At 42.3% G+C, this 19574-nt stretch overlaps 1 protein-coding gene across 1 annotated transcript in view; it reads left to right on the top strand.

Moving 5' to 3' along the window:
* IVD (isovaleryl-CoA dehydrogenase) overlaps positions 1 to 17293 on the top strand; it is a 67322-nt gene extending 50029 nt beyond the window's left edge. Inside the window, exons 8-12 of the mRNA XM_033951696.1 lie at positions 5015 to 5108; positions 7114 to 7195; positions 12085 to 12189; positions 12280 to 12352; positions 16690 to 17293. Coding sequence (XP_033807587.1) covers positions 5015 to 5108; positions 7114 to 7195; positions 12085 to 12189; positions 12280 to 12352; positions 16690 to 16823 — 488 coding nt within the window. The 3' untranslated portion in view covers positions 16824 to 17293. The remainder of the gene's footprint in view (positions 1 to 5014; positions 5109 to 7113; positions 7196 to 12084; positions 12190 to 12279; positions 12353 to 16689) is intronic.
* Positions 17294 to 19574: the final 2281 nt, after the last annotated feature.

The raw sequence follows: 19574 nt of genomic DNA, 5'->3' as shown, positions 1-19574 counted from the left end.
ACTGGTCACAGTACAAATCTCTGAGGCACTCAACTATTCACCTTCCTCTTGGAGAGAAATGGCCATTTAATTCTAGCCTCTGTTAAGAACATAAGAAGTTGCCTCCGCTGGGTCAGACACGAGGTCCATCGTGCCCAGCAGTCCGCACCCGCGGCGGCCCATCAGGCCCATGACCTGTAATGTGATCCTTCTCTAATCCCTTTTATCCTTCTATCTATACTTTGTCTAAAACCTATCTTTACCCCTATTTGTATCCTTCAATCCCCCTATCGTTCAGGAATTTATCCAAACCTTCCTTGAACCCCCGTAGTGTACTCTGTCCTATCACAACCTCCGGAAGCGCATTCCAGGTGTCCACCACCCTCTGTGTAAAGAAGAACTTCCTAGCATTGGTTCTAAAATTGTCCCCTTTCAGCTTCTCTGAGTGCCCCCTGGTGCTTGTGGTTCCCAATAATCTGAAGAATCTGTCCCTTTCCACCCTCTCTATGCCCTTCATGATCTTGAAAGTCTCTATCATGTCTCCTCTGAGTCTCCTCTTTTCAAGGGAGAAGAGCCCCAGCCTTCCCAACCTGTCTGTGTATGAAAGGTTTTCCATACCTGTTATCATTTTCGTCGCTCTTCTCTGGACCCTTTCAAGTATCGCCATGTCCTTCTTGAGGTACGGTGACCAATACTGGACACAGTACTTCAGATGCGGACGAACCATCGCACGATACAGCGGCATGATGACTTCCTTCTTCCTGGTCGTCATCATGTTTTCTGTCTTTAACTAGTTCCTAATCCACAGCAGAACATAAGCTCCTATCCATGGCTTTTTTTACATTTTCACAGGAGTCTTTCATGAGGGACTTGTCAAAGCTTTTTAAAAATCTAGATATACTAACCCCCTCTTCTACTAAACTGCACTAGCGGTTGTAGCATGGGGAGCTGGGCTGAATGGCCTGTGCTGCTCCCGATGCTCATAGCGTCAGGAGCCGCTAAAACCGCTAGCATGGTTTAGTGGAAGAGGGGGCAAATCAACTAGTTCATGTTTTTCCACATGTTTATTCACGCTTAGCAAATTTGCATCTCCCCCTTTAATTGAAACCGCATTCGCATTTTTAATCACTGGCTGCAGCGGTAAAAGCTCCGATGCGCATAGAATTCCTATAAGCATCGAAACATGTACCGCCACAACCGATGATAGAAATCACTAACATGGCTTCATAAAAGGGGGGGTTGGTGAGGGAAGATTTCCCTTGGCTGAATCCATGTTTTCTCTGGCCTATTAAACCATGTTTGTGTTCAGTAATTTTATTCTTTAGAATGATTTCTATTAGTTTGCCCAGCACTGATGTCAAGCTCACTAGTCTATAATTTCCTGGTTCACCCCTGAAACCCATTTTTTAAAAAAAATTGGTGTTACATTGCCTACCTTCCAGTCTTGAGGTGCCACAGATGGTATTAATGACCAGTTACAGATCACCAATAGTGGTTCAGCAATGTCGTTTTTGAATTCTTCCACTACCTTGCAGTGTATATCATCTGGTCCAAGTGATTTACCACGCTTTAGCTTGACAGTTTGCCTCAGTATGTCTTACAGATTCACCAAGATTTGTTTCAGTTCCTCTGTATCATCATCCTTGAATAATTAATTTAATCTTCTCTGCTACAGCCTTGTCTTCCCTGAGTTCTCCTTTTACTCATTGATGATCTAACTGTCCCACCGATTCCTTCACAGGCTTTCTGCTTCTGATATATCTGGAAAGGTTATTGCTATGAGTTTTTGCCTTTGAGACATTTTCTTTTTGCCTTCTTTATCAATAAGAACATAAGAATAGCCTTACTGGGTCAGGCCAATGGTCCATCAAGCCCAGTAGCCTGTTCTCACGGTAGCCAATCCAGGTCACTAGTACATGGCCAAAACCCAAGGAGTAGCAATATTCTATGTTACCAATCCAGGGCAAGCAGTGTCTTCTCCATGTCTTTCTCAATAACAGACTATGGACTTTTCCTCCAGGAACTTGTCCAAACCTTTCTTAAAACCAGCTATGCTATCCGCTCTTACCACAAGTGCTTTGCATCTAACTTGGCAGTGCTTGTGCTACTTCCTTTTATCATTGTTTGAAAGATATTATTTTCTTAACTATTTTCACTTCAACTTTTAATCATGCTGGCTGTCATTTGCCCTTCTTTCTGTCTTTAATATGTGGAATAAATCTGATCAGGGCTTCCAAAATGATATTTTTAAATCATGTCCACGCCTAATTTGAACCTTGTGGCTGCTTCCTTCTTTTTTTTTTTTAAATAACCATTTTTCCTCATTTTATCATAGTTGCTGTTTTAAAAGTTAGATGCTGCTACAGTAGATTTCCTTAGTGTCTTTTACTCCAATTATTAACTCAAATTTGATCATGTTATGATCACAGTTTCTCAGTGGATCCAACACTCCACTAAGGACCATATCTAAAATAATTTCCCCTCCTGCTGGTTCCTGGACCTGTTCTAAGAAGCAGGAATTTTATTCTGGTATTTCCTGACATGATCTTTATCCAGTCAATATTGGGGTATTTGAAATCAATGAAACCACAGAAAACATAATTTTAAGTGGGCACTGCAGTGATTTCAAAAAAGGATAGTTATAAAATTGCCTGCTGAATTTTATTTATTAGACTCAAGTCCCTCTTTAAGATATGTATAGCATTACCCCACTCCAGTTTGAATCCACCCTATCATTGTGATATAATTTGTAGCCTGGTAACACACAAGGGCATGGGGCATTTTCAAAAAAAAATTTTGTCCAAAAAAAAGAAAAGTCCTCATGTCCAACCCCATCTCCCCTCCCTCCCAAAAAATGGCCATCTCATAGTCATAATTAAACAGTTAAAAAGTCTATATTCTAATGAATATTTTAATTAACATCAGTGATATAATTTCTTTTACACGTTTTCTTTCTGTTTTTCTTGAACAAGAGGATTCTTGTGAAGTAATTGAAATTTCAATAAAAAAATTTTAAAAAGTCTAGATTTCCAGTTGAAGTATGGATGTGATATGGATGTTTTTGCACTGAAAACATACAAAATGATAGCCATTTTCCAAACTGAAATGTTCAACTTTAGAATGACAAAAAAACAGGGGAATAAACATTTGTCTGACATCATTTCCAAAAATATGGCCACACATATATCTCTTCAAAACAGAAGAATAGCCTTATGGTTACTGCAGTCGACTGTAAACCAAGAGAAACCACATGATGGCTGAAACATTGATTCTTTCTACACAGATGTGGTGAGACTTTCAAAGTCCTTTAGATCATTGTAGTCTTATTAGAATGTTTATTTTCTTATTTTTCTCATCTATTCTCTATTTTATTTCTTCATTACTCTACTAATTGTCATTTTTCCAGGTACTTTAGTTAGATTGTGAGCCTTCGGGACAGTAAGGGAATTTCTGAGTACCTATTTTACTTATAATTTAATGCACCCTATTGTCTATTTTTCTGTAAACCGCTTAGAATCCTAACGGAGTTTAGCGGTATATAAGAAATAAATTACATTTACATAAATTACATCCGGAAACCTGTTACAATCAAGGGAAACAAGTTCAAATCCCACTAATTTATATATTTTTTTCTTTGTAAATGTGATCCCTCCAGGACCTGGAAAAATATCTACTGTACTTGGATATACCCTACTTAAATAGCCTTTAGGTGTGTAGGTGTCTTATGTTTAGGTACTGTAGGTATTTTTCTGCATCTGGAAAGCTCAGAATTATAATTAAAAAAAATAGAATTCAAGTGGGACTTGAACTTGGGTTCCTCAATTCACTGCACTTACCACTAGGCTACTTCTCTGACCTGCTTACTGCTTTCTTCAGAATGGCCATAATACCTTCAGCAGACAGAGAGCCTGATTTTTTCTTTTCCAGTTCCTCTTTCAGGGTAGAGGGAGGAAGACAGCAACCATTAGGGGATTAAAGAGGGGTCATGCCTTAATCCCCCTCAATCCTTCCAGTTGTCAGCTGCCCCATTCTTGTTTGTTAGACCACAACAGACCACAAGAACAGACAGTGATAAGACAACTATTACCAGTTCACCTTCAAATTCCCACAAAGTACAAAAGCTTTCAGTTCAAAAACTGATTATCTCCTTTTTAAATGTTGACACAAGCAGCCTAATTCCATCCTGGAACCCATCTTTCTGGAATAGGCTCTCCTTTCCCCAAAATGCTGCCCAGTTCCTAACGCATCTAAAAATCCTCCTGCACTATTGTCTCATTCCTGCATTGTCTTTTGGGTCATGTATGCAGAACAGGCAGCATTTCTGAAAATGGTACTATGAAGGTTCTGGATTTCAAATTTCTACCAAGAGCATAAATTTGGCTTCCTGAACTCCACCCCCACCTTCCTTCCACATTAACTGTGTCACTGGTACCCACGTGTAATAAGACAGCTGGCTCCTCCCCGGCACTGTATAAAATCTTATCTAGGTGATGTATGAGGTCCGCCAGCTTCGCATCTGGAAGGCAAGTGGCCAAGATCTTCATTCCCACCAGCCACCCAGCTATCTACATGCCTAATGATTGAATCACCAACTTATAGTAAAGGTTAGCTAGTAGAATTCAGCATATTGATCAGTCTAGCGTCAAGAAATGTCAATTGTGAGGTGCTGATAGGGAGTCACCCAGATTATTTTCTCAGTGTGTCTGTAAAATGGGTTCGCTGAATGAATGAGGTGGAGAATGAGAGTAGAAATTTTCTCCAGAATCTATCGGTCTGCACAGATGTGTATATTTCAGACTACAGATTGGGTCTAAGATAGTCTTTAATGAATTAATCCTTTTATGTGGCAGTATTTTGTTTGAATCTCCACATTCAGAACTGCCAGCTCTGATTTTGCATTATGGCAATGATCTCACCTTCAAAGTATGGACTGCTGAGTTCTTGGCAGGTCTCTCTTTGGTGGTGTCGTCATTCCTGGAATTTCTTGATAGTGACAATATGACACAGAGTGATGTGAATATTTTGTTGTTTTCAGAGGAGAATGTGTTGGGCCAGCTGGATAGAGGAGTCTATGTACTGATGAGCGGTCTGGATCTGGAGAGGCTGGTGCTGGCTGGTGGACCATTGGGGTAAATGTGTTGTGAGCAAGTCCAGTTTCGAGGCTTATTTTTTTTTCCTTCTCCCCTCAAGAGATTCTCGTGGCCTGGGGGGATTAAATAACATAATTTAACATACAAAGTGTTCCTTTTTACTAAGCTGCAGTAAACACTAGCATGTGCTTACCTCAGCATAAAACAGCTTACTGCAAGGCATACTGAAGTGTCCTGTGGTAAATTCCAAATGTGCACATGCAAACCATGCACTAATTAATTTTTTGGAATTTTTCCTGAGGGGGGCATGTCTAGGGCAGGGGATGGGCTTGGCCTATCCAGTTTGGGCTCAAGCTCGCCCACCCAGCAGCGGTTCCTACACACTGCCAGCAACTGACCCAGAAGCCCCTTTGACGTGTTTGTGTTTTGTGTCAGAGGGAGGCTTCTGGGTCAACCGCCGGCAGCATGTAAAAATCACTGCTAGCGACATAAACAGAAATACTGCATGGGAAGGGAGGGAAAGAGAGGGGGTGCACGGACTGGGGGTTGTGAGAAGAGAGGGGCTGCATGGGCTGGGGTGTGTGGGAAGAAAGGGTCCTGCCTACTTTTAGCTCAGGCCCACCCATAATTGGCAGTCTGGGTATACCACTGGTCTGGGAAGTGGAGAGTGAACATGAGAGTTAAAATCAGTTCAGCTACATTGCCACATGCTAATTGATTAACATGGAATTAACATCACTTTACCACTTATAAAATAGGCAGTAGGGGCTCATGTGCTAATTTTTGGTAATGGCCACATTCTAATGGCAACTTTAACACTTGCCAATCAAATTACTGGGTAAGAATTAACAAAAAGTACCCAAAGTGTAGAATCACTCAACTAACAATAAAGAGGAACTGTGAAAAATATATGAAAAACTTTCAAACCGAGATGGTGCTCAGAACCATAGAATGGTGAGAAAATCAGAAATCAGGGACACGCCCCTGTAAATGTTTTCAATGCTCTATCATTGCACCATCTTCATTCGGTAGAAAGGTAATTAACTGTGTCTCAAACATCTTAGAGTGTTCGTTTGTAATAAAAGATATAATCTTTGAGACACAGTTAATTACCTTTCTACCGAATGAAGATGGTGCAATGATAGAGCATTGAAAACACTTACCAGGGCGTGTCCCCAATTTGTGATTTTCTCACCATTTTATGGTTCTGAGCACCACCTCGGTTTGAAAGTTTTTCATATATTTTTCACAGTTCCTCTTTATTGTTAGTTGAGTAACTTTTACCACTTTTGCCGTAAATTTGAAAAATGTAAAATTGTCCATTTATTGGCAGTGGTTAAATTGGTCTTAGCATGTGAGAGAGCCTCACATAAGTGTGTGTGAAGGCTACTTTTAGTGCAGTTTGGTAATAGACCTCCAAAGTCTCATACCAGCATTATCCAATAAATTAGTTTTCTAGTTTTTATAAACTACGTACAGGTTTTAATATTAAAAGTGTAGCAAAAATATTTCCAAAAGAGAAGTTTTTTTCACTTTTCAATTTCACTGAGACTAATCTTTTCTGCCACTGCTCCTCCATTCTTCCATTCCAAAGGGACAAAGTTGCCATTCCGGATATTCTGAGTGTTCACAATTTGGGGGGAACATAAAATATCATTTAGAGCAGGGTTGCCCAAGTCCGGTCCTCAAGATCTACTGGCAGGCCAGATTTTCAAGGATATCCACAATGAATATGCATGAGAGAAATTTGCCTGCAACTGCCTTCTTGGTATGCAAATCTCTCTCAGGAATGTTCATTGTGGATATCCTGAAAACTTGGCCTGCCAGTAGATCTCGAGGACCGGACTTGGGCAGCCCTGATTTAGAGCTAGAGATGGGCACAGTTAACTGAGTCTTGTTCTTATTTCACTTCCTGAACAGCTCTCCTCGTGCCCACGTGTTCATAATCCCACCACTACCACCTCCACCAAATGTACTGTATCCACCACCCTTGCCTGGCTATCTTTTTTCCAGATATTCCCCTTTTTTTCTCTCTGTTTCTTAGAATTATGCAGGCTGTCATCGACCATGCTTTCCCATACATGCATGACAGAGAAGCATTTGGCCAGAAAATTGGCTTCTTCCAGGTGAGAGTGAAAAGAGGATTGTGTGAGTGTCGGAGCAGGGAAGAGGGAGGGAAAGAGAGACAGATTGAGAAATCTTATGAGTTGTAAGTAGTGTAGCAGCTAATTTTCAGAGAATAGGATGGAAAATGAGTGTTCTATAATATCTCACTCTTCTAGAAAGAACTCTGAGTGATTCACATCATCATAACAATAACATTCCATCCTCTCTGTTAGAGAGCAAAAGTGAATAAGAGAATTCAGTAGTGCAGTGGGGATCAAGTAGAACAGGGAAGTCAAAGTCCCTCTTCGAGGGCCACAATCCAGTCGGGTTTTCAGGATTTCCCCAATGAATTTAAAATGAGATCTATTTGCATGCACTGCTTTCATTGTATGGTAATAGATCTCATGCATATTCATTGGTGAAATCCTGAAAACCTGACTGGATTGCGGCCCTCAGGGAGGGGCTTTGACACCCCTGAAGTAGAACCTAGAAGAAGGGGAGGTTCTGCTAGGCTTATTTTGCATAATTTAATTGCTGTGGTATGCATCATAGCTCATTCTTTAGCATCTGGTGGTAGAAAAAAGATCCTGTATTAAAGAGATGGTATGAAAATGAGAGGGATGCAACTTTTATTAATTTATTGCCCACCGAGGTTCAAGGCAAGGTACAATAAACATATGCAGTCTTCACATAAAACAAACAGAAAACAAACAAAAAATGCATCACAGTTAATTTATAAATGGGGATGGAACTTTATATATCACTTTTCTGTGGTTACAATCAAAGTGATTTACATATTCTATACAGGTACGTATTTTGTACCTGGGGCAGTGGAGGGTTAAGTGACTTGCCCAGAGTCATAAGGAGCTGCAATGGGAATCAAGACCTCTACAGTCTGCACTAACCATTAGGCTACTTCTTCACTCATCGACATGTAGATGCAAACAGATGGGTCAGTTTACTGTGAGGATGCTTATCACAGATCTTGGTGTGTGGAGGGTAATTCTATAATGCAGCACCTAGATTGTGGCGCTAGGAAAGGCCTCTTTGTATGTCCCCTTTTAGAAATACACTACTACTACTACTATTTATCACTTATATAGCCTGAAAGACATACATTTAATAGGCAGTCCCTGTTCAAAAGAGCTTACAATCTAATTTGGATAGACAGCCATGACATATAGGTTTAAAGATGTGGAACCCAAGGTGAGAGGAGTTAGGAGTTGAAGGTAGTCTTGAAAAGGTGGGCTTTTAACTGGGCTTTGAACACTGCCAGAGACGGAGCCCGCTATAGAGAAGATCAACTAAACTGATAAAGGGAATGGAAAACCTCTCATATACTGACAGACTGAAAAAGCTGGGGCTGTTCTCCCTGGAAAAGCGGAGACTTAGAGGAGACATGATAGAAACCTTCAAGATCCTGAAGGGTATAGAAAAGGTAGACAGGGACAGATTTTTCAGATTATGGGGAACCACAAGTACAAGGGGGCACTTGGAGAAATTAAAAGGAGACAGGTTTAGAACAAATGCCAGGAAGTTCTTTTTCACCCAGAGGGTGGAAGATACATGGAATGCGCTTCCGGAGGATGTGATAGGCCGGAGCACGTTACAGGGCTTCAAAGAAGGTTTGGATAGGTTCCTAGAGGATAAAGGAATTGAGAGGTACAGATAGGAGTAGAGGTAGGTCATAGGGATAGTTAGGGACCACTGCTCAGGCAATAGGCCTGATGGGCCGCCGCGGGAGCAGACCGCTGGGCGAGATGGACTTCTGGTCTGCCTCAGCGGAGGCAACTTCTTATGTTCTTATAGAGATTCGGGCAGCTTGTTCCAAGCATATGGCATAGCAAGGTAGAAGGGATGAGTTGAGTTGACGGAGGAAGAGAAGGGCACAGACAGGAGCTCATGGGGGATGGGGTGGGGTGGGGTGGGGAGGGGGGACATAGGGGGAGATAAAAGAAGAGAGATAGTGAGGGGCAGCTGAATGAGTGCATTTGTAGGTCAGTAAGAGGAGTTTGAATTATATTTGGAAATGGATGGAAAGCCAGTGAAGTGACTTTAGTAGAGGGGTAACATGAGTATAGCGGCTCTCACAGAATATGAGTCTTGCAGCGTGTAAGTGGAAGGCCTGAGAGCAGTGAGTTGCAGTAGTCTAAGCATGAGGTGATGAGGGAATGGACAAGGGTTTTGGTGGTGTGCTCAGAGAGGAAGGGTCGGATTTTGGTAGTTTTATAGAGGAAGAAGGGCAGGTTTTAGTGATATGTTGTATCTGGGCAGTGAAGGAAAGAGAGGAGTCAAAGATGACCATGAGATTGGGAGCAGACAAAAAAGGGAGGATGAGAGTGTTGTCCACAGAAACAGAGAATGGGGGAAGCGGGGTTAGGCGGGAAGATGAGGAGCTCCATTTTAGCCATGTTCAGTGTTAAGATAAGTGGATAATGTGCACATGCTGTATAATTGCAACAGAGTAATTTGAATTTCCAAGTTTATTTATAATTTAATATACCAGCCATCTACATGTATCTGACCGGTTTACAATGCTAAAAATATTAAAATAAATGAATGGGGACAAAAATCTAAACAAAATGAGGACAAAAACATAGACATAACTGGACATGAAATGAATAAGGGGTGAGGAATGTTTCCAGAAGTGAATGTTTTGGGCCAGGTGAGGATGAGTGAGTGAGTTTTTTTTGTTGTTGTTGGTGGTTTTTTTTTTTTTTAGGTTTCCCATGAGTAGAATAACTGATTTTGAAATAATTAGGGGAGGAGGGGGGAAGCTTCCACCTGATCTCTGAGCTGTGTAGGCCACAACTTGTGTACACTCAAACCTCGATTTGTGAGTAACGCGATTTGCGAGTGTTTTGCAAAATGAACAAAACATTCTCGCAAACCGAGCATTGACTTGATCTGCGAGCCCCCACCCCCGAGAACCGTCATCACCCCCCGCCCGCCCAAACCTTACCACGATCAGGCACCGGCACGCAGCACCAACCCACAGGACGTGCCGGTGCTGAAGGAGCCTGCCAGTAATCTCTGCTGGGCCTTGAGCATCTGCGCATGCTCAAGGTCTTCTGGCTCCCGCTCTCTCCGAGATTCTAATGAGATTCTCGGGTTTTTCCGAGAATCTCATTAGCATCTCGGAGCGAGCGAGAGCCAGAAGTCCTTGAGCATGCGCAGATGCTCAAGGCCCAGCAGAGATCACCGGCAGGTGGCAGGCTCCTTCGGCACCGGCATGTCCTGTGGGTTGATGCTGTGTGCCAGTGCCCAATCGTGGTAAGGGTTTGGGCGGGCGGGTGATGCAGGTTCTTTGGGGTGGGGTGGAAGCGGGCCAGTGACCTCGGGGGTGGGAAGTCTTTTTGGGATGGGGTGGAGTGAAAACATGCCAGTAGCCTCGGGGGGGGGTGTCTTTTTGGGATGTGGAACGAATTGCCCATGTTTCTACTAACTGCTATGGGGAAAGTTGCTTTAATATACGAGCACTTTGGTTTACGAGCATGCTTCTGGAACAAATTATGCTCGCAAACCAAGGTTCCACTGTATTTCCAGACATCCCAGAAACGGCATGACAGGGGTCACCAATTTCCCAGCCAGCATCCACAGCCTCTCACATGTACATATGTAATGCCTCCCAACTCTGAATGTAGATTTTGAACTGCAGCGCTTTAGTGTCCTGCACAGTTCAGATTCTGCTGTTGGAGCCAGAGTTTTGTACTGATGAGTGGGGGATGATGTGCACACCAGAGTTCCATCTGGGAGGGTGAGAGCATAAGAAGATGGATTTTTCTATTAATGTTCCCGGTGTCAGTCTGGGCTACATAAGAAATATTGAGTTCTTTGTCAATACTTTGTACCACATTTAACCTAAGAAAAATATGCTTCTAATATCTGTGTTCCTTTGGGTGGGGGTGGAAGGGGAGAGGAGAAGGGCACACTGGTGGGGGGAGAATACGTGCAGTGGGAGGGTAAAAAGTTGGGTGGGGGGTGCACATACACATGGGGAGAGAGAAAGTTAGGCAGGTATGTTGGGGATTATGAAAGAATGCCATGAGGGGCTGAGAGAGAACTAAAGTGAAATGTGTGCTTGGGGGAGGGATTTTTTTAATAGAGAACAATAGCTAGGTTTGCATGGGAGAAAGAAATTAAAGAAAAGTATGGTGGGGTGTGTTCTACATGGGTTTGAGAGAGAACTCTATGAGTGTAGTATGTGCTGCGGGTAAGAATAACTTTAGAGATAGGGGTGTATGTACTGGGGGAACTCAGAGAGAGAGAGAAAACTCTGGACTTCTATATGGAGGGACAGGGGGAGTTTGAGAAAGCTGGGCAGGGGTCCTGCTGCAGAAGGCGAAGAGAAATAATGCTTGGGTGAGGGGAATGTTCATTCTGGAGAAGGGTCACAGAATAATGGGGATTGAATCTAGAAGGGAGGAGGGACACCAAGTCTAGAGAGGGGGTTCATGCTAGTTGAGAGAGAGACTAGGGGCATGGAGAAGCCAGGCTTTTATGACAAGAGAATTTTATACAAAAATTATAAATAGAGAATGCAAAATGTTTCTCCCAATAGCATTTGTTGTAGGGTAAAATGGTTAATGAAAAGGTGGTCAACGCAGGGCCTAGTGTTTCTTTGGATCAATAGGTATATTTACCCTCCCTAGATATAGTAGGAGTTTGTTTGGAATATAAGGGGTTGTGCATTAATAACTGGATCCATAACTGGCTCCAACTATCCTGACTGAGACCAGAGCTGAAAGGCAGGGTACTGGGGCTGTAGAATTACTGCAGCACCATTGTGTATAGGGTATGGGCCTAGCAAAACCTCCTTCCACATAAGTAGCTATTAAAACTTTCACTCAGACTTCCCACAGAAGTGGTTTGAAATTGTGATCTGTTCTTCCTTTGCTCGTATATGTAGCTGATGCAGAGTAAGATGGCAGATATGTATACACGGTTGATGGCGTGTCGGCAGTACGTGTACAATGTGGCAAAGGCTTGTGATGAGGGACACATCAACAGCATGGTGAGTTGGTGCCACATTAAAAATATCAGATGCAACGTTTTCACCAGTTCAGAGGCCAATAATGTGTGCTGTGTGTCTTCCATCCTTCAGGACTGTGCAGGAGTAATTCTCTATGCTTCAGAATGTGCAACCCAAGTGGCTTTGGATGGGATTCAGTGTTTAGGTAAGAGCACATGTCTATGGTAATTTCTGTAAGGAGAGGCCTAGATTTAGCTGTGTTTAGAAAGTGCCTATTTGACACCTATTGTATTAAAGAAAGTAGACACTTAGAGGCTGATTCTATAAAGGGTGCATAACTTAATTGGCAAAATACTCTTAATAGCCTCAATAACTGTTTAAATAAAATGAATTGGGCGATGGTTACCTATTACATGGCACCTAACTCCTAAGTGGGTGTTTCTATAGGCAGAGTATGACTTAGGTGCTGCTAAGCATAATTCTCCAAGAAGCACCTGAAATGTAGGCCTTTAAAACCCTGGCCTACATTTTAGGCGCCTAAGTTTTTGGTACATAGATGAAACTGCGTGAGACAATCGCGCACGGACAAACCTGCCCAGTCAATCGCGCACAGGACATCAGTGTGCTGGATTTCAACACTATTTTAAAATGCTGTGAGGGTGTGTGTGTGTGTGGGGAGGAATTCCCCCCCACTTTAGTTAGAAATGATGGTGCTCTCATGAGGAGGGAACCCCCCACCCCATTACAGAGGAAACAACCTTTTTCCCTGGTTTTTTAGGGAAAATTACTGTTTCCTCTAATGGGGGGGTTTCCCACCCCCACCCCCAATGGGAGTGTCAACATTTCTAAGTAAAGTGGGGGGTTCCCCCACACATACACCCCCTTGGAACATTTTAAAATAGTGTTGAAATCCAGCGTGCTGGCATCCTGTGCACGATTGTCTCGCGCGCTTTTGACTGGATACAAAGTTTTTACATAGGCATCTCTAGCTGCGATGCTATAAATGGTACCTAAGTGTGATTGACACATGGTTGGCACCATTTTTGTAGGTGCTGGCAAATTTAGGTGCCACTTATAGAATCAGCCCCTGACTGTTCTTTATAGAATACTAGTATAAGCTATCTTGCACATGCCTACATTGCAGATATGGACATTTATACCAGCCATATAACCAATGTAAATGCTCACACATTGACTGCAAAAATCCAAGTGTACGTAGATCTATATGTCCATATGATCACCAGAATACAGCTCTTACCAATTATTGCATGGCCAGAAAATAGTTATTTATGTGCTCAGACATTACTAAATATCAGTATTTGCATGCAATCTTGCCACCTGAAACTAGGCAGCTTTTTATAGACCATAGGCTGTATGAAACAATATGTTCTGTCATGATGAAGAAACAGTCTGTCATCACGTGTAGCTCTGCTGAGAACTTCATGAGCTCTGGTGTCTTAAGATTATATCTTCTCTCTGACGCAACATGTCAAAAAGTGCACATTTCTCCAAGATCAATGAGTAGTTCTTGTTTTAGAGAGATTGTCTATGACCCCACTCAGTATTCAATTTTCTCAGTCCAAGGCTTAGAGCTTTAAGATGCTGAGGCAGTGCGTTACAAACTGCATTGCATTCTCCAGCGCTTCAGGTTGGATCTAAGAATCTCTCTCTTCCAGGATTCTTTGCAATAAAACTTTGCTTTCGGGTTTTTTTTCTCTCTAAGCGTGGAGGCCCTGGATGAGAGTCATGATTGTATAGCTTTCCCTTCTATGTCCCCCCCCCACCCCTTCTAGCCTATCATAAATTACAGTAAGTAGTTCTTCCTACTTTGCTTTTCAGTTCTTTTCCCTAATTATTTTAGCCTGTACTTCTCGGTTAATAAACTTGGAGTTTGCTGTTGTGTAATAAGTGATGAAATAAGGAAAGAAGTTCTGTTTTTATAAGGTGTTCTCCCTCCACAGAAGCAGTGTTCGCTATGAAATCATTTACCAAGACATTAATTATGAATTCAGCAGCAGCTTCTATTCTTGTCTGCTGGCACATTGCATTAATTAAGGAGCACTTCCATACCTCTCCTGAAATCTTCCTCCAAGCCCCCATGACCTTTTCCACATTCTGAGATATTTTACCTACCCTACCCTTCTACAAGCTTGGGCTCATGTACCATTCTTCATCTAGTTTGTGTGTGTGTCTATGGGAAGGGCCTTAAACAACCTGGGCCAATCAGAGCCCCAGGCCCGTTTTGGAAGAGGTGGGCCAGGTGGCCGGAGGGAGTAAGCATCCTTCCAGTCAACCATCTATTTAAAGGTACAGGGGAGAGGGGTCAGAGGCAGGGGCAGTGTTGTGATGCAGTGGGAGAGAATGGCCATCTCTCCTGTTGCGGGGAGGGGGTGTTGGCAGCAGGAGAGCCTGAACATCTCTCCTGCTGTTGTGTTTTTGTTCTTTTAAGGTCTTTTTTTTCTCTGCACATATGCCCATCGCTATCACCAGCAACGGGTACGTGCAAATTTAGTGAGTCTTCGCTACTCTCTGCCAACCTCATTTACATGAGCTTTTTGGAGAGAATGACTCGCCTTTTTTTTATTCGCTGCCAGAATGGCTGCAATAGCAGCCCGTCGTTTTTTTTAACACAGTTTTTTAAGAATCTAGGCCTTAGTGGTCTGTTGTGCATTGCCCACTGTCCCCTGTCACAGGAGTCTTCTGCTGTGGTAGGAGTGTTGATTTGCTCTCGCAGTCCCCTTCTGAGCTAGGGCCTTCTACTGAATGTTATGCTAATCAGGTTTTCTGTTTGCCTTTACCTATTCAGTTCAAGGTCAGATTACATTACAAGAGGTTGGGTCAGTTACCCAGGAAGTTATAGTGGACAGTTGTGACAGACATTCAATAGAGATGCTAGTACAGGTTGTTACAAATGTATAGTTACAAATTCAAGTAGGTCATCGTTAGCTCATTGTTATGTCCTAGGAGTTGCATTAAGTCCAGGGATCTCAAAGTCCCTCCTCGAGGGCCGCAATCCAGTCGGGTTTTCAGGATTTCCCCAGTGAAAGCAGTGCTTGCACATAGATCTCATGCTTATTCATTGGGGAAATCCTGAAAACCCGACTGGATTGCGGCCCTCAAGGAGGGACTTCGAGACCCCTGCATTAGACAGTCTTGCAATGTTCTTTAATAATTACCATTTCAGTTACTTCAGGGTTGGCTCCCTGTCTTGGTATAGAAATGCTTTTAAAAATTTTGCTCACTTCTCTGTCACCTGACCCCATATTCCTCCATTCACCTCCAGATCCTTTTAGGTTGTTTCAGCCCATATTTGGATGGGGATCTTTGACCATTTTTGTTAGCCTCATCACTGGTTGAAATAAAGCAAGTAATGACCAGCTCCAGTAGAGGTAAATTCTGCCCATTTCCTTGTGAGTCAAGTAAAAAAAAAATCTTAAAAGGCAACTTTCTTATAATTTGAGACAAAGCAAAAACAGGTGTCAAAGTGGTCAGCCATGGTCCCAGGGCTCTTGCCTTCTGCAATATCAACTTTTTAGTTTGGAACGTGTGAACCTTGATCAATGGTTATTGTACCCTTCAAGCAACCTTCTTGAGGCTGGATACCTCCCCATCCAACTTAATCATAGGATTCTGTTCTTTTGGGCACAAAACTTCCATGATCCCATTTTTCTAAAATATTCAGAGAATTATTTCTCTCTGGACAGCATCTTCAGAACTCCCATAGTAAAGCGTCTGGACCTATTCTATAAGCTCACTACTTTCGTATACAGCGTTTGCATCTGCTTACACATTTGGGAAATATAAGAGGTACTTATTTTTCAAGCACATAGACTTACAAAATTTCATAGCAAGATATGTAACTTTGTAAGTCTATGTGCTTTAAAAATGAGCCTCCTAGTCTTCACCGCTCAATCCAGTCAGAAACTCTCTGCTCCAGTTCCTCCGCTTGCTGGAACAGTCTTTCCAGCTTAATTGCATTAAGTCCAGCTGTACCTTCTTTCATTTCCTGAAGCTCTTCATTGAGATCTGCTCTCATGCTTTTGCGTTCAATCAATGCTCACTCCCACTGCTCTGGCACAGCAGGCCTACACAGCATCATGTCTTCCTCTCACTCCTCAGGCCTCTTTGTGCCACACATTTTGCTCTGCTGCGACTTCATCTCCTCCTGGCAAAAGTCTGTGATTGGATGCTCAGCACCATCTCTTGTCCTCTGAGTTGTCTTGAGAGTACTGCACAGGATCTAACAGCTTTGGGAAAGCTATGCACTGCTTACAACTGGGGCAATCAGTAGAAAAAAGGCATAAAGCCGACAGTGGTTTTTGCTCCATTTTGGCAGCTCTTTGAAGGAAAGAATGCCCTTTAAAGAGGATAGTTCAGCAGCTATAGAAATGTTCTGATTATTGCATGTGAACTAACCTCTTAAAATGGATGCAGAACAACCCTTACACTGCAGTATTTTAGGAAAGTCAGCTCCCTCATTGCTCTTGATCTCTGGACTCCAGATCTCTTGTTAATGTTTCTTCTTCCCTTATGTGCTTACAGGTGGAAATGGCTACATTAATGACTACCCCTTGGGCCGCTTCTTACGTGATGCCAAGCTGTATGAGATCGGTGCAGGAACTAGTGAAGTGCGGAGAGTTGTTATTGGTCGAGCCTTCAATGCACTCTATAAATAATTTGCATTATGGAAGAAAAGCTCCCTCGGAACCATGAGTTCTTTGAACAAAAGATCTGACATGACCAGCTAAAGCAAACCTCATAACCACCACTATTTCTTTTCCATTTTGAACGGAAGATACTGTGTTCTTTTTACTTACTATCCTCCTGTTGATGGGGTGGTAAGAGAGTGCATTGACTGCATCAAGAAGGCACTTGTCATTGGATCAGAGCAGTTACTAACTACTTTCAGCTCACTACAATTTGCCAAATCGAGTGTTTAACACTTTCCTTTAAAGATTGAAATAGAATACGATAATTTGGGGTCTAAATAAGAGTATATTTTGGTATTAGGCATGTTTGCTTTGTATTTTCTTTCTATTGTATTCTATTTTTATCTTATATAATTTTAGTCTGTAAATGCCTCCTACTCCCTATTTTGGGGTGTGGGTAGAATGCAGATGCTAAATTAAATTAATTAGAAACAACATGGTGTAGTCTGATTACAGTTCTTAGTTCCACTGTTAAGAATTTTACAGGCAAGACTGTGTTGGCGCAACCATTAAGTGGACTAGGCAGTTGCCTAGGGAGGTAGCTTCTGAAAGAGAGGAGGAGCTGCAGTTGAAGTAACACAATATATATGCCCTGACACCTACACAGACTTACAGAACTATCAGTATGTACTTTAACATTTTAATGTTTTTACAGAATCATGATACTATAGAGAGAATTTAGTGGAGTTTAATAATTCATATTTAAAAGTGTGGAAAAGTTAATTGAGAGGGCACGGAGCTGAAGGGTTACCTAGAGCTGTGTTTCTCAACTTCTTCAAGCCAAATACCCCCTAAGCCTAACAAATACCAACTGAATGCTCTGCCCCAGGCCTGCCCAAGCTCCACCCCTGACTCCACCCCATAATAGTACTAATTGTAATGCAATTTCTTCCATCCATTTTTCATATACACACAATATAATCTTATTAATACATAATGGTAACCACAAAATTTAAAAAAACACAAAGCACATTGTATACAGAGAAAACGGGTTAATTATAATTTATATTCGGGGTTTTTTTTTCAAAGAGGTTAAGGCAGATGACTTTAAAATATGCAAACAGTAAGTAACAACTATAGAAAAATAGACAAATATAGAGCAAAATAAAGACAGCAGATTCTTCTGACTGCATCCAAAATTTCTTTCTTTTTTATGCATGCTTCCTTCCCCAATATCTCTACCTCTTTCTATCATAAGAATATCCTTACTGAGTCAGACCAATGGTCCATCAAGCCCAGTAGCCCGTTCTCACGGTGGCCAATCCAGGTCACTAGTACCTGGCCAAAACCCAAGGAGTAGCAACATTCCATGCTACCGCTACAGGGCAAGAAGTGGCTTCCCCCGCATCTTTCTCAATAACAGACTATGGACTTTTCTTCCAGGAACTTGTCCAAATCTTTCTTAAAACCAGCTACGCTATCCACTCTTACCACATCCTCTGGCAATGCGTTCCAGAGCTTAACGATTCTGAGTGAAAAAAAAATTTCCTCCTATTGGTTTTAAAAGTATTTCCCTGTAACTTCATCAAGGGTCCCCTAGTGTTTGTAATTTTTGATGGAGTGAAAAATCGATCCACTTGTACCCGTTCTACTCCATTCAGGATTTTGTAGACTTCAATCATATCTCCCCTCAGCTGTCTCTTTTCCAAGCTGAAGGTCCCTAACCATTTTAGTCTTTCCTCATACGAGAGGAGTTCCATCCCCTTTACCATCTTGGTCGCTCTTCTTTGAACCTTTTCTATTTTTCTAGCGCCACTATATCTTTCTTGAGATAAAGAGACCAAAATTAAACGCAATACTCCAGATGAGGTTGCACCATGGAGCGATATAGGGGCATTATAACATTCTTAGTCTTGTTAACCATCCCTTTTTTAATAACTCCCAGCATCCCGTTTGCTTTTTTGGCCGCCACCACACATTAGGCAGACGGTTTCATCGTATTGTCTACAATGGTAACCCAGATCCTTTTCTTGGGCGCTAACCCCCAAGGTGGACCCTAGCATCCAGTAACTGTGATCAAATTATTCTTCCCAATGTGCATCACTTTGCATTTGTCCACATTAAATTTTATCTGCCACTTGGACGCCCAGTCTTCCAATTTCCTAATCCGCATGCATTTTAATAACTTTGAACAGTTTAGTGTCATCTGCAAATTTAATCATCTCACTCATCGTTCCAATTTCCAGATCATTTATAAATAAGTTAAATAGAACCGGTCCCAGTACAGACCCCTGTGGCACTCCGCTGTTTACTCTCCTCCTTTGAGAAAAATGACCATTTAACCCTACCCTCTTGTTTTCTATCTGATAACCAATTCCTAATCCACAATTGAACTTTGCCACCTATCCCATGACGTTTTAATTTTCTCAAGAGCCTCTCGTGAAGAACTTTATCAAAATCTTTCTGAAAATCTAGATAAACTACATCAACCGGCTCCCCTTTAGCCACATGTTTATTCACATCTTCAAAGAAGTCAAGCAAATTCCCCTGCCTTCCAGCTTTCTCCCAAAAGTAATTTGCATGCTGGGGATCCCTGCCTCCCACTCCCCCTCCCCCGAAGCCACCCTGTCCACAGGCACTGTTGAGGATCCCTGACTACCTCGTCCCCTGCTGCACCCCTCCCCCCCAAAGCTGACCCTGTTACTATGTTGGAGCCGGGCTTGATGCCATCCTCCCCCAGCAGCAACTCCATGCAGGGACAGTGCGTGTAGCGATTCA

This window comes from Geotrypetes seraphini, chromosome 7 (assembly GCF_902459505.1).
Source record: "Geotrypetes seraphini chromosome 7, aGeoSer1.1, whole genome shotgun sequence".
Taxonomy (NCBI): domain Eukaryota; kingdom Metazoa; phylum Chordata; class Amphibia; order Gymnophiona; family Dermophiidae; genus Geotrypetes; species Geotrypetes seraphini.
This window is presented reverse-complemented; position numbering and strand designations above follow the sequence as displayed.